The following is a 14,544-nucleotide window of genomic DNA, read 5'->3' as shown; positions in this document are numbered from 1 at the left end:
GTTTGGAAACTAATCTCCATTTGAGAAGAGGGGCTTTGTGGTGGACTTAATTAAGGTATAGCCTAGGGGTGGAGAAGTATTTAGAACAGAGACTTTGTAATTGATTGAATGACTGGAAGGTCCTGGGGTGGGGTAGTACTTGGAGATTATTTAATCACACTTAGTAAATGCTGTATTTGGAATGATGTCATGTTTTAATCTTCTCTGTTCTTGGTTGGTCACTGAATAAAATGGAGAGCACCTATGCTGGTATTCTGAACCTTGGGAAGTTGCCTTTCCTTGGCATTATATTACACTCACCTAACTTCATTAAGATTATTTCTTAGATGCAAAATGAAATTCATTTTATTTCTCCTCCAATGAAGCAATCCACAAGCATTTTTCAAGTGCATGTGTTTTGCCAGGAATTGGGGTGGTAATGCAGATAAAAATACAAAGAATGAGGCAGTTCTTATTCTCAAGGCATTTACATTCTAATAGGAGATTTCTCTACTATTGAAAAAAATATATAAACTCCTATAGCTTTTAGAGATTTTCACAAACTAGCCCCAACCTATCTTCTCAGTTTCCCCTTTTGAATTCTTGATTCAGTAACCTGCTCTTTTCTTTATTTCTCACCCATAGTACCCTTATCTCCTGGCAATACATCTCCCATTTCCACCTAGTTACATCAGTTATCTGCGTGTAATGGGAATGTAAATTTAAAGATCTTCCCTGCCCCTAGGCTAAAGTGCACCTGGAGCCTGGGGTGGGAGGCTTGTTTTTCAGTAGATACTTCTTGATTGGTCAGTGAGTCAATAAGGTTGTTACATTCTCTGAGCCAGGAGAAGGCTATATAAGCCCTGATGTGTAGCTTTGTTTTGGGGCTCACTTTGAGAAGTGTTCTGTGATTTGATGAAACTCTGGGCTAGCCGTTGTCTAGAGCCCCCCGGCTTTGAAAAACCCAGATGTTGAAAACCAGATGTTGATTTGGTATGGATGTAATGGCTGGACAGTTTGGAAAGCTGTCTACTTGATCTGTTTCGGTCTTGATAATTCTGCCTGTATACTTTGAAGTTCGGGGTGCTGACCTTTTTCCCCTGAACGAGGTAAACGATATATGTTTGACTGATTAAAGTAAGCTGGTTAACCCATTTTGAATTGCTTTCCTTTATCAAAGCAGATCCAAGAACCTGTGTTGGCAGCAAACCCCGAGGACGCTTGGGGTGCTTGCTGCCACACAGCGATGCTTGGTATATTACTTTATTCATCTTTGTCAAATGAAGTTAACAGGAACTTACTGAGTTCTTGCTATTTGCCAGGTAATGTGCTATGTGCTGGGAATAAAAACACAAGCAGAAAGACCATCCTTACACTCAAAAAGCTTGCATTCTAATGGGGGAAGGCAACACACAAAAGGAAAATGCAAAGGGCCGGGGAGAAGAGATAAAAGAGAAGTCTAAAGAGTCAGAAGTACAAACTTGATTGGAATGAAGACCAGGTTGGCTTGGGTGTCCTTAAAATGGAGGTGCTGAAAAAAAAACTAGCCAATCAGAGAGGGAGGCCTCAAAAGGTTTTTCAATATGTGAATCCCAGGGGTGGAATGAGCTTCTAGGTTGGAGTTCTCAGGATAGGTGCTTTGGGGGGCCTCTCTCTCTATCCAAATTGACTCCTGTTATTTCAACTCATAAATCAGATCTGGTTTGGAATCTCCAAGTCCCAAGCAGACTAGTTTCCTATAGTTAATTTTCCAGTGTCACATTCCTGTACAATGCCATTTGAGAAGGGTTTAGGAGATCCCTGCTCCTCTGGGGGAAAGTCTATATCAATATCCTTAAATGTCACTGTTTCTCAGTGATTGCTAGTGGTCAAAAATACAGGGGCCATTACCTTCTCAAAATTCCTACCTACTGAGGAATGGCAGTGTCCATAGAAATCAGATCTTTTGAGGGGAGAGGCAGACACAAAACACAAGCCAAGAATATATGAGGAAAAGGGAGGTAGGTCCCTCCACCCTGAGGCCAGGCAGAAGAAAGGAGGGAGCCTCCGCAGTTCCAACTAAAACTCCTTGTTGGGGCTCATCTAACTGAGGAGAAAATATAGACAAGAATAAATGTCTTCAATAAAATATAAAGGGTTTCTCCATTTAGTGTAATACACTCTGGTTCTGCAGTTGGACAAAATCAGAGAGGCCTGAGCTTCAAACATCTGAAAATTTCTAGTGTGTGTGTGTGTGTGTGTGTGTGTCTACATGTACAGATAGGCAGAGACTGAGATTCACAGTTTTGGGGACAGATAGCTGGTCTTGGAGTCAAAAGGTTGTGCTTCAAATACTACTTCATCTACAAAAGGTGATATGACTGAGAAGTCACTGAACCTCTCAGTGCCCTAGGAAATTCTCTGAGACAGGAAGGTGCAGAGAAAATGTCAATCTGCATTTGTCAAGGAAACTCTTCAAGGGAGTTTCCTATACCATGAAATCACAAGCCCAGTTTTTAAAAGCATGTATATACATACATAATTCCCTATATATTTTGCATATATAAGATATTTATTGGGGGCGGCTAGGTGGTGCAGTGAATAAAGCACAGGCCCTGGAGTCAGGAGGGCATGAGTTCAAATTTGGCCTCAGACACTTACACTTACTAGCCGTGTGACCTCAGGCAAATCACCTAACCCCAATTGCCCTACCTTCCCCCCTCCAAAAAAAAGAAAAAAAAGGTTTTTATTGGTGATATTTGATACAAATATTTTTCCAACTCTAAAATTTCTCTCCTTTCATTGATTTTATTAATGTATGATATTATTAAACACACATAATTAAAATTATCTATTTTTTTCTTTTATGATGTCCTCTATCAGGAAAATCATCATATCCCCCACTAGATGTAGAAAAATACTGGAAATGTGGTAGGCATTCAATAAATAATTGTTGGATGAATAAAAAACACTTTTTCTCTGTCAGTCTTTCACATTATAGATTACAGAATGTTCCATTCCTTAGTACCTACATAACCAAACTTAGGACCATATATTTACTTTCTTTACCTGTGTCTTGTGCACTTAAACCAATTTAGGATGTCAGTACAGCTAGTGTAGTAAATCTGATCAAAAGGGTGTGGATATGATTCCTGTACTGTCACTGAATAACTGAAACAAAGAAAAAAATAAGAAAATAAATCAGCAATTTCCTGTTTTACACAGATGTCTGTGTATCAGCACTTTGAGATAAGTGTTAGATAAATTATCCTTAGTGCAAATGTAAATTGCTTATTAACAGAGAATCTTCTAGCCTTTTAAACTATTTATTTGAAAGAGAAAGTTAAAGGATTTATAAGACATTTAACAAGTACCACAAGTGTAAAATGCAGCTATTGTCATGTTTACCAACAAACTATGGCATTCCTAATACTAAAGATCAATCATCTGGGTAAACAGAGCTTTTCTAAAAGGGTTTCAACATAAAGTCCAAAGTAAAACCTGTAAGATTAACTCATAAAAAGGGGAAATGTAAGTCTTTGTTACACAGATCAAATTTTTTATTAGTATTTTCTGATTTCAGAAAGAAAAAAATGAGAACAGTATCTTCTAGGCATCTCAGCAGCACATAGCAGCATACTCTTAATAAATGCTTGTTTCCTCCCTCCCTCTCTCTCCCTGTCTCTTACTGATCTCCCTCTTCTTGTCTGTTGTCTGTCTTTCTCCCACGCCCTCTCTTCCTTTGTCTCTGTCTGTCTGTCTCTTTGTCTCTTTCACTCTCTCTGTTTCTGTCTCTCTCTCTGTCCCTCCTCCCTTCTCTTTTTCTCTCCCTGTCTCTCTCTGTCTTTCTCTTCCCCCCCACTCTCTCCCTCTGTCTCTCTGACTCTCTTTGACTTTCTACCTGTCTCCCTCTGTCTCTCTTACTCTGTCTCTTTGTCTCTGTCTGCCTCTTTTCTCTCTCTCTATTTCTCTCTCTCCCCTTTTCTTTTCTTTCCTAATAAATGATGACTGACTGACTTCATGGAGAATCTTCTTCAAAATTATTTAAAGGCAGGGGCAGCTAGGTGGTGCAGTAAATAGAGCACTGGCCCTGGAGTCAGGAGAACCAGAGTTCAAATCTGCCTTCAAACACTTGACACAATTACTAGCCCTGTGACTTTGGGCAAGTCACTTAATCCCAATTGTCCTCCAAAAAGCAAAAAAACAAAGTAAAATTTTTTTTTAAATTATTTAAAGGCATCTGAAGAATTTCTCTCTCTGAAAAATAGCAGATTTGCCAAAGCTAAGTGAGGTAATCAGAACATTGAACTTTTAGAGAGATAGTTAACACTGAATATACAACTAAAGGATGTCTGAATCTTTTACTGTTGTTCAGTTGTCAGTCATGTCTGACTCTTTGTGACCTCACCTGGGGTTTTCTTGGCAAAGATACTGGAATGGTTTGCCATTTCCTTCTCTGTTGAGGACCATGACCAGCGGGACTTTGACCCTGATGGCTGAATAAGCCCTCTCAGCATAAGACCCTGCTAAACAAGCTCAGATCGGTTCCTCATCCCCCAGGACGGCTCACAGGCATGGGCTTCACATCCCCATGAGAAGCGTGGTACACTCCCAGACTGGGAACAAGGATGCTTGCAGTGTTCTCAGGGGAAACTAACATAATGTAGCAACGTATTAACTAGAAGCTTTGGGACCATCTATCCTGTTCTAGGGAGGTTTAGGGAGGTTTGGAATATCCTGCCCAGTACTCGTACCCTGATAACAAGGATAGAGTACACGGCCATCACGTATGAGGCGAATGGGAACTGGGACAATGGTGTAATCCCAAAGACAGTGGCTTATGATGACTATGCAGTTTTACACTATATATACTGGTCTCTTAGCTGAATAAAGTTGACTGTTTCCACCATAGTGGGGTCCCGTCTCGTTTATGATTATCAACCTCTGGGTAAGTAATCTTTTTATCTATCTTTTCACCTAACTTTTCCTTCTCATCTCTGCTGCTGTCTGGCAGGGCTCCTTTCTACCACTATATCTCAGACTCTGCCACAGAAGGGCAGGGGTCTCTTGGCTCCCCACACTTCTCCAGCTCATTTTACAAATGAGGAAACTGAGGCAAATAGGGCTAGGTAATTTGCTCAAGGTCACAGAACTAGCAAGTATCTGAGGCCAGATTTGAACTCAGGAAGATGAGTTGTCCTAACTTCAGGCCCAGCACTCTATCCACTGACATGAAATTCAGTAGAAATAAAGATAAAGTCTTAAATTCAGATAAAAAAAATCAATTTCATCAGTAAAAAATGAAGAAGGCATGGTTAGATCGCAGTTTTTGAAAAAAAAAATTGGGATTTTAGTAGATTTCAAGTTCATATGAATCATCATTGTTACGTGACACTTTAAAAAGCCAGTGGTACTTTGGACTACATTAAGAGAAGCATATCTTCTAGGAATAAGGAGGTGATAATTCTTCTCCACTCTTCTTCACTTGTACTCTCATCTAAAGTATTTTGTTCAATTGTAGGCACAACAGTTTAAGAACAATGATAAAATGGAGAGAATTCTGAGGAGGCCCATCAAGATATTTGGTCAAAGGTGTTGAGTCTATGTCATATAAGGATGTGGTGGAGTTTAACATGAAGACAAAAAGATTCAGGAGGATAGCTGTGCTCAAGTATTTAAAAGGCCCTTCAGCAATGGGTGGAAATTGCAAAGACAAATTTGGGACTGATAATAAGAAAAAACAAACAAGCAAAACTTCCTAAGAGTTAAAGCTGTCCCTAAGTGGACTGGGCTATTTCTAGAGGTGTTAAGTTTTCCTCTCTTTAGAGATCTCCAAGCAAAGGTAAAAGATCATTTGACAGGCTTATCATAATAGGGATTCCTTTTATGTATGGATCTGACTAAATGGCTGTTAAGGTCCTTTCATACTCAAATTCTGTTATTCTCTAATTCTGTGACTGGTTAAATTTGTCCATTGACTAGTAATATATTATAACAAGAATTTAAGCTTTGCTATTACTTTTTTTTTTTTAAGCAATAGGGGTTAAGTAACTTGCTCAAGGTTACACAGCCAGTTATTTCTGGGTGTGGTGCTGAGTATCTGAGCCTGGATTTGATCCAGGTCATCCCGACACTGGAGCCAGTGCTCTTACTCGCTGAGCCACCTGGCCGCCCCCTAAGCAATTGGGGTTAAGTAACTTGCTCAAGGTTACACGGCCAGGTGTTTCTGGGTGGGTGCTAAGTGTCTGAGCCCGGGATTCGATCTCCAGGTCTTCTCAACACTGGAGCCGGTGCTCTTACTCGCTGTGCTACCTGGACGCCCCTGCTATTACTTTCAAAAAGAAAAAAATGATGGTCTTATTGTTCAATTTTCCTAGGTTCTCTAAAAACACTCCAGAGTCAATTACCCAGATATCATTTAATAGAAAGACACTGAATTGGGGCAGCTAGGTGGCGCAGTGAGTAGAGCACCTGCCCCAGAGTCAGAAGGACCCGAGTTTGGTTCTGGCCTCAGACACTTAACACCCACACAAAAAAACTAGCCCTGTAATCTTGGGTAGGTTGCTTAACCCCAATTGCCCTCCAAAAGGGAAAAAAAAAGGCACTGAATTTCCACCTGCACACTCTAACTCACTAAAGTATCATTTGGAGTGGAGGGAGAAGGGGAGAAGTGAACAACCCAGAAGGAGTTTGGATTCAAAGAAAAGACATTATCACACTGGGCCAAATTCCATCGAGGTTAATTATATTTTTTCTATCAAATTATCTTGTTACTCTAATCTGATATGACAACAATCATCTTTTATTATTTTATGTTCTAGTACTATTGACATAATTAATGTTGTTGATGGATTTTACTGTAGGGGGATTAGGTAAAACAATGATCTTTGTGGAAAAAGAGTCCAACCTTTCTCATCACCACCAGCAGTAACTACTGACCAAATGTCACCAACAGGAAGATAGGCAAGAGTCTTGGGAGGACCCCTAGATCTGTAGCAGGCCTGCTTCCTAAGCCAGCCCTCACAACCATCACCTCAGGAAGCACCTCCTGCCAAGAAGGGATCAGCCCTCTCCACTAATAACATCTAAATCCTTCCTTCTGCATTTTAGCTCCAGTTTGCCCACAATGGAATAGGAAATGGTAGATAATCCTTCTATTATTATATTCTTGGACATGACTGATCATCTTTCAGGGGTTAATTACATGTTTTATAGATTATCTTCATTCTTTCCTTTACCTCTTTCTCCTTTCTTCTGCCCAGCTCCAGCAATGCTCATGCATTTATAAAAAAAGATGGACCAGGAGCACAAATTTTATCACTTAGAGGCAGGATACTGTGGACATATTAAAGCCTCAAGTACCTACTGTACTGAAATGTGAGACTCCTATGGAAAAAGGCATATAAAAGAGTGTAAAACCTCAAAGTTCTACGTATATATCACCTGTTATTTTTGTCATTATTATTACTACACATAAGAGTGTTAGAGAAGTGAAAGGGATCATAGAGGTCATCCAATTCATCCCTCTCATTTTACAGATGAAAAAACAGGCCCAGAAAGAGTGTCGCGGAGGTAGATGTTTACAGATAGCTGGGCTCAGTAAGAAGAGTACTTCATTTTGAATCAGACGTGTTAGTTCTATTTCTACCTCTTATCTGCTTTGTGATCTTAAGTAAATCAATTATTCAACTCCTCTATTCCTTAGTTTTCTCCTCTGTAAAAAGGGGATAAGTATTTCCATACTCACACCAAAGGTGGGTTGTGAGAATTAAATAAGATAATGAATATAAAGAGCTATACATCACCTATTATAACATCATCTATTATTATCATAAGAATGTTGAAATTCATAGATACTAATATAATTTTGGATCGTGCAGTGCTTTCCCTGTCCATTTTTAAAATGCCTTCAGTATCCTCCCTTACCTTCTTTATTAAATTCTGATTTAAACATCACCTCTTCCATGAAGTTTTCATAAATGTTCTTTGGAGCCTTCTCCTCTCCCCCTTTTTCTTTTTTCTTTTTGGAGGGGGAAGGCAGGGCAATTGGACTTAAGTGACTTGCCCAAGGTCACATGGCTAGTTTTATCTTAAATGTCTTGAGGTCATATTTTAACTCAGGTCCTCTTGATTCCAGGGCCAGTGCTCTATTCACTGCACCACCTAGCAGCTCCTCTCCCCCTTTTTCTTACAAAACTTTGATTCAGATTATATTAATGCTATTTGAATTTTTGTTTTACTTCCTATTAAATTTCTGGATCCATGAGCAAAGAGACTATAGTTTACCTATGATGCTCATATTTGATTTTTATTATAACTAATTGGTGTATTAAATACTATTTTCGTCATGTCAACTACTCTACAACCTTAAAAAAGAACTTATATCTTCTAATGAAAACAAGTCCAAAATCTTCACACTAATGTTCAAGGCCCTCTGACCCTACCTTACTATCTCTTCTTAGTTTACTTTCAGATATGAGGACATAGCCTTAGAAGTAAGCAATTGGTTGAATATAATCTTCAATTATTCTTTTTTTTAATTTTATTAAATTTATTTTTAGTTTTCAACATTCATTTCCACAAGATTTTGAGTTACAGTTTTTCTCCCTATCTTTTCCCTACGCCTCACCCCAAAATAGCAAGCCTACTGAATACCCCTTCCCCCAATCCGTTCTCTCTTATATCCTCCCCCATCACCCCCCCCAACTTTCTAGTAGGGCAAGATGGATTTCTATAACCCAGTGCCTGTATATCTTATTTCCCAGTTGCATGTAAAAAAAATTATTCTTGTTTCTATGTTTTTGCTATTACTGCTCTTCCTCACCTAAAATTTCCACTCTCTTTTTCCCATTTATTTAGTCCATTAAAAAAGGATCTCAAGTCCTGTTTTATAACTACAGCCAACAGTGATCTTTGCTCTTTCTGATCTACTGTAGCTAGTACTGTGTGCATTATATCTATATGCCATTACATAAATTAAATGTTTTATGACATATGATCTTGTATTGTACTTTTTAAGGCTTACCTATCCAAAATTATTAGAAGCTCTTTGAAGGCAGGAAATATATATATTGTTTTTGTTTCCTTAATACACTCCCTAAGCACATAATAGTTTCTCAATTAGATTGAATTATCCACAATATCTGTGCTATTTTCACAGATAATTAAAAGTTAGTTATGTTAAATTTGTTTTTCAAAATATGCTATTACAGAAAGAGGAGCAAACTATAATTATTATTTACATAAGTAAAAATAACTAAAGACTTAAACCTAAACCTGATCTTTTCCTTGCTAAGTATACTGAATTCATGGTACACAAAGGAACATAAGGGATCAGAACTGCTACTTTGGAATTAATTAAATATGTATTACTACAAGAAATATTACCTTTCCCAATGACTGCAAACATTGGGGTCTTCAAGATTCAGTGATAATGTCATTCCAATCCAAAGGTAAAACCATATAAAAGGGAAATCCAAGAAGGAGTTCAGGTGAACTTCCATTTTTCCCCAGAAAAAATAACCTGAAAGAAAAAATATATACTCAAAATCTTAAATGCAAAATGACTGATACAGTCTTCTTTGTAGGATAGTAACAGTAGGGTTCAGTTATCATTATATCAAACTAAAATAATAATAGCAAGTCACATATTTATTCAATACAGACATAAGCTGATTTTAAGGTTTAACATAGTGATGAATTTCTTATATAAGGCCAGTAATCCAGGAGCTCATAGTTAAATAAAATATTCACATGTGTAAATACCATTATAAGTGGTTGCTAGATTAGTCACTAATACTTATAATAATCAGAGAAAATGATGGACAGAAAGCCAGTTTGTAAGACCAAGGCTTAAGTTCTACCCCTGACATAGATACTTGTCTGTATGACCCTGGTCAAATCACTTAATTGCTCTCTCAGTACCTTCAGGCTCCTCTAAGTCATAATATGCAGAGCAGCTGCTGAACTCTATCAGTAGAAGCAGTTCTACCATCCATTACTGGTGTCACTCTCAAATAGAAGCATGGGCTATTAAATCACACATAAGGATCCCTGCAGGTTGCATATTGACTTAGTTTTAAAATGTAGTATCATCAATGTTTTACTGTATTTTTATTTATTTTGTTAAATATTTCCCATTTAAACTTTAATCCAGTTCTCGACCCGCTTGACAGTGCTGCAGGCCACACACAGCCTTGGTGTCTGAAGCCTCTGCGTTAGACTGTGAGCTCCTGGAGAGCAGAGACTGGTTTTTGCCTTTTTTTATATTTCCAGCACTTCATACAGTGTTTAGCACATAGTAGGCACTTTATAAATGCTTATTTGACTGTTTGACTGACTGAACCGAACCAAAATTCCCTATACCAATGCAATCTTAGGTCCAGACAAAACTTGTACATTAAAAAATCCTTATTCACGCTGGCAAAGACTAATTAAGCAAATCACACAAACAACTCAGCCACCTGGGGTCTGAAGGTCCATTTACCTCCTTCTATTACTATACAGATATTAGAGAGATGTAGAGGGAAGGGTCTGTTTCCTAACAGAAACCTTTCTAACTAAAGATCGAATAATGAGGAGGCTGAAGTTATTCATGGGGCAGTTCAAGTTCAAAATAAGATAGAAAATTTGTCCCTCATATTGAGGAATACATCAGCATTTTTGTTTTCACTTCTGAAAACTCAGCATTTGGCAAATTAGTCTCTACAAAGTAAGGTTTTTATCTTGCTCTTCAGTAAATTAACTGTGGGACCTTGGGCAAGTCACTTAATCTCTCTGTGTTTCACTCTTCTTATCTTTAAAATGGGAGAAATGGGACCTATCCCTATTTACCTACCTCACAGGGTTGTCGTGGGGGCTAATTAGAGACGTTTGCTAAACATCTGAACTCCTTGGAGAATGGCTCAATATAAACACAAAATAATCTATTAAAGTTGCTTTATTCAGGGGAAAAGACTGAGATTTCTTTTCTTATTCTTTTCTTTTTGGAGAGGAACTGGGGTTAAGCTACTTGCCCAAGGTTACACGGCTAGAAAGTGTTAAGTGTCTGAGGTCAAATTTGAACTCAGGTCCTCCTGATTCCAGGGCCGGTGCTCTATCCACTGTGCAACTTAGCTGCCCCTAAAAGTTAGGTTTCTTTTCCATGGAATATCAACCATTGTATTTGATGTTGAAAACAGGTAATACTGTGCTTAGAAAATAATGTCATTCACTCAACTTATTAGGGAGGTTTGTAGTTGGCCTCACTGAATAATGGGATGGATCACATGGAATGCAGAAATGCAGAAACATGCAGCTGGTCCACATAATAAAAGATATACCCAACTCTCATCTTATAGAAATAGTTTCTGATATGGGACCCAGGCTACCCTATTTTCAAGGGAGACTATGACTTCTGCTTTTGTGAGGAAAAAGAGGAAGGCCACATCTACATCATTGGTTTAGTCTAGCCCAGGGAGGCAGGATCCTGCCATGACTTGGAATCTGTCCTACACTCCCTTACTTCCAAAGGATGGTATAAGTAGAGTTATGCTGGAGCTATGCAGGACAGACTTTCAAGAGCCAGTTGTTAAATTTTCAGAGTGAGCATTCATACCTTGGAAACTGGTACAGTAGGGTTGGGTTTACTGTTCTGTTGATAGTCTAGATTTAAGAAAGTGATGGAGAAATGTTAATAATGTAGATTACACTTAAAAGTATATTGTAGGAACTAGCCATGTGACCTTGGACAAGTCACTTAACCCCAATTACCCTCTGCCTCCAAAAAAGAAAAAAAAGTATATTGTAGGTACATTTCACCCCCAGAGAACCATTTGTTAAACCTTAATAGCACATCCTTGACATGAGATTAGAATTATACCTACCTACTACACATCAAATAGCTATAGTGCAGGATTCAATAGAGAAGTTAAGAATCAAAGCCTCTTGTTTGGTCCCTCTTAAGAGAAAGACAACACTTAGCTTACTTAGATAGTTCATCTTTCTCCCAGAAAAAGCTGGTTACACAAAAGACCTTCAAAAATAACTAGTAGGGGCAGAGTTAAGATGGTCGAGAAGATGCTTCTTCTGGGACCTCCCCACTACTCCGGTTTCCACCTTCCCCAATCCATGTAAAAAGAGGACTCTGAAAAAACTTTGGAGCTGCAGAACCCAAAAAATTACACAGAGAAGCTAACCTCCCGCTGTGGACAGCCCAGCAGGTCAGCAGGAATGGGTCAGCACAGTGATCTGGGAGCCAAGCCCAGCCCCACACCAAGGCTTTAGCCCCAGGGCGTGCATAACCACCTGCTGGCTTGGAGGGATTCCAGATCAGCAGCAGCTGTGGCTGTTTCCAGATTTATCAATACATAGATTCGAAGGACAAAGTGAGAGGTCAGTGCAGTCTAGACTTTGGCTTCTGCCCCCGGGGCGAGAAGCCGCTGAGACCCCAGCACAGCCAGCCAGCACCACATGGCACCTTCAGCTCCTGGCCTGCAGAGTGTAGGGGGACCAAGCACCAGTCTGAGGGGTAATCACTCTTGCTTTAACCTGCTTGGATCTGGATTGCGGTCTAGGGTAGAGGTCTTGGAATGTGTGTCCAGCTTGCCAGAGCATGTGGAGGACTCAGAGAGGGCATCCATCTAATACCTCCAGCAGCTGAGAAAACCCCAGCATTTGGGATGAAAGCTCCCCTGTCTGGTGGCAGAGTCCTACTGTGGCAAAAAGCTCAGGGGTCAAGTGACTGAGGGGCGACATGACCAGGCAAAGGAAACAAAGAAGACAGAAGATTCCAACATTAGACTCCTATTTTGGGGACAAAAAGGAGCAAAGCATGGAACAGGAGGAAGACAGTGAAGTCAGAACTCCTGCACCAAAAGCTTCAAAGGAAAATACGAGCTGGTTACAGGACATAGAAGACCTTAAGAAACAGATAAGAGAAGTGGAGGAAAAATTGGGAAGAGAAATGAGAACAATGCAAGAAAATTATGAAATGAGAGTCAACAGCCTGACTGAGGAGAATCAAACCTTAAAAATTAGACTAATTCAACTGGCAAAAGAGGCTCAAAACTGCAATGAGGAGAAGAATGCCTTAAAAAGCTGAATTTGCCAGATGGAAAAAGAATCTCAAAAGCTCCATGAGGAGAATCATTGCTTCAGAATTAGATTGGAGCAAATGGTAGCTCATGACTTTATGAGAAATCAAGGTGCTGTTAAACAGATCCAAACAAATGAAAGAATAGAAGGCAATGCAAAATATCTCATGGGAAAAACCACTGACCTGGAAAATTGATGCAGGAAAGATAATTTAAAAATTATTCGACTACATGAAAACCATGATCAAAGTAAGAACCTAGAAATCATCCTCCAGGAAGTTCTCAAAGAAAACTGGAACCAGAGGGCAAAATAGAGGTTGAAAGAATACACCGATCACTTCCTGAAAAAGATGCCAAAAAGAAAACTCCTAGGAATATTATACCCAGGTTGCGGAATTCCCAGATCAAGGAGAGAATATTACAAGCAGCCAGGAAGAAACAATCAGAATATTGTGGAAACACAATCAGGATAACCCAGGATCTGGCAGCTTCTACACTGTGGGATCGAAGGGCTTGGAATATGATATTTCAGAGGGCAAAGGAGCTGGGATTAACCAAGAGTCACCTACCCAGCAAAACTGAGTATCATGTTTCAGGGGAAAATATGGTCATTCAGTGGAATAGAGGACTTTCAAGCATTCTTGCTGAAAAAAACCAGAGTTGAACAGAAAATTTGACATTCAGATACAAGAAGCAAAAGAAACATGAGAAGGTAAACAGGGAAAAGAAAGCATAAGGAACTTATCAAATTTGAACTATTTAACATTCCTACATGGAAAAACAATAATTGTAACTGATGAAACTTTTCTCAGTAGTTGAAGGGATTAGAAATATATATGTCTATATATGAGCATATGAATACATATGTGGATGTGTGTATATATGTTTACAGGTATACATAGATAGAGGGCACAGGACCAATTTAACAGGAAGGGATGATACTTAAAAAGTGAAATTAAGAGGTGAGAGAGGAATATAATGAGAGGAGATGGGGAAAGACAGATTGGGGTAAACTATCTCATACAGAAGAGGCAAGGGAAAATGGTTACAATGGAGGGGAAGAATAGGAAGGCAAAAGGGAATGGGTCAACCTTATTCCCATTGACTCTGGCTTGAAGAGGGAGTGAAATACACACTAAATAGGGTATCTCACCCTCCAGGAGAATAGGGGGTGAAGGGGATGAGAGGGGGGATGATGGAAGGGAGGGCAGGCTGTGGGGGAGAGAAGTTGGAAGCACCCACTTTTGAAAAGGGATGAGATCAAAGTAGAGAATAGAACAAGTGGGAGGTTGGATAGGAGGGAGGGAAATATAGTCAGTATTTTACAATATATCTACTATGTTATTGTTTTGCTTTAGCCACACATGTACAACCTATACTGAACTGCTTATCTTCCCAGTAAGGGTGGGTGACAAGGAAGGAAGGGAATGAATCTGGAATTGAAAGTTTTAAAATCAAATATTCAAATATATATATATATATATATATATATATATATATATATATATATATA

At 39.1% G+C, this 14,544-nt stretch overlaps 1 protein-coding gene across 1 annotated transcript in view; it reads right to left on the bottom strand.

The window, feature by feature from the left end:
- MEGF10 (multiple EGF like domains 10) overlaps positions 1 to 14,544 on the bottom strand; it is a 165,693-nt gene that overhangs the window by 98,225 nt on the left and 52,924 nt on the right. Inside the window, exons 2-3 of the mRNA XM_069088175.1 lie at positions 9,346 to 9,481; positions 3,028 to 3,129 (exon numbers count right to left, since the gene is read on the bottom strand). Coding sequence (XP_068944276.1) covers positions 3,028 to 3,129; positions 9,346 to 9,461 — 218 coding nt within the window. The 5' untranslated portion in view covers positions 9,462 to 9,481. The remainder of the gene's footprint in view (positions 1 to 3,027; positions 3,130 to 9,345; positions 9,482 to 14,544) is intronic.

Source organism: Petaurus breviceps, unplaced genomic scaffold (assembly GCF_028583685.1).
Source record: "Petaurus breviceps papuanus isolate PSGF00001 unplaced genomic scaffold, PetGlider_PUasm1.0 184, whole genome shotgun sequence".
Lineage (NCBI taxonomy): Eukaryota > Metazoa > Chordata > Mammalia > Diprotodontia > Petauridae > Petaurus > Petaurus breviceps.
This window is presented reverse-complemented; position numbering and strand designations above follow the sequence as displayed.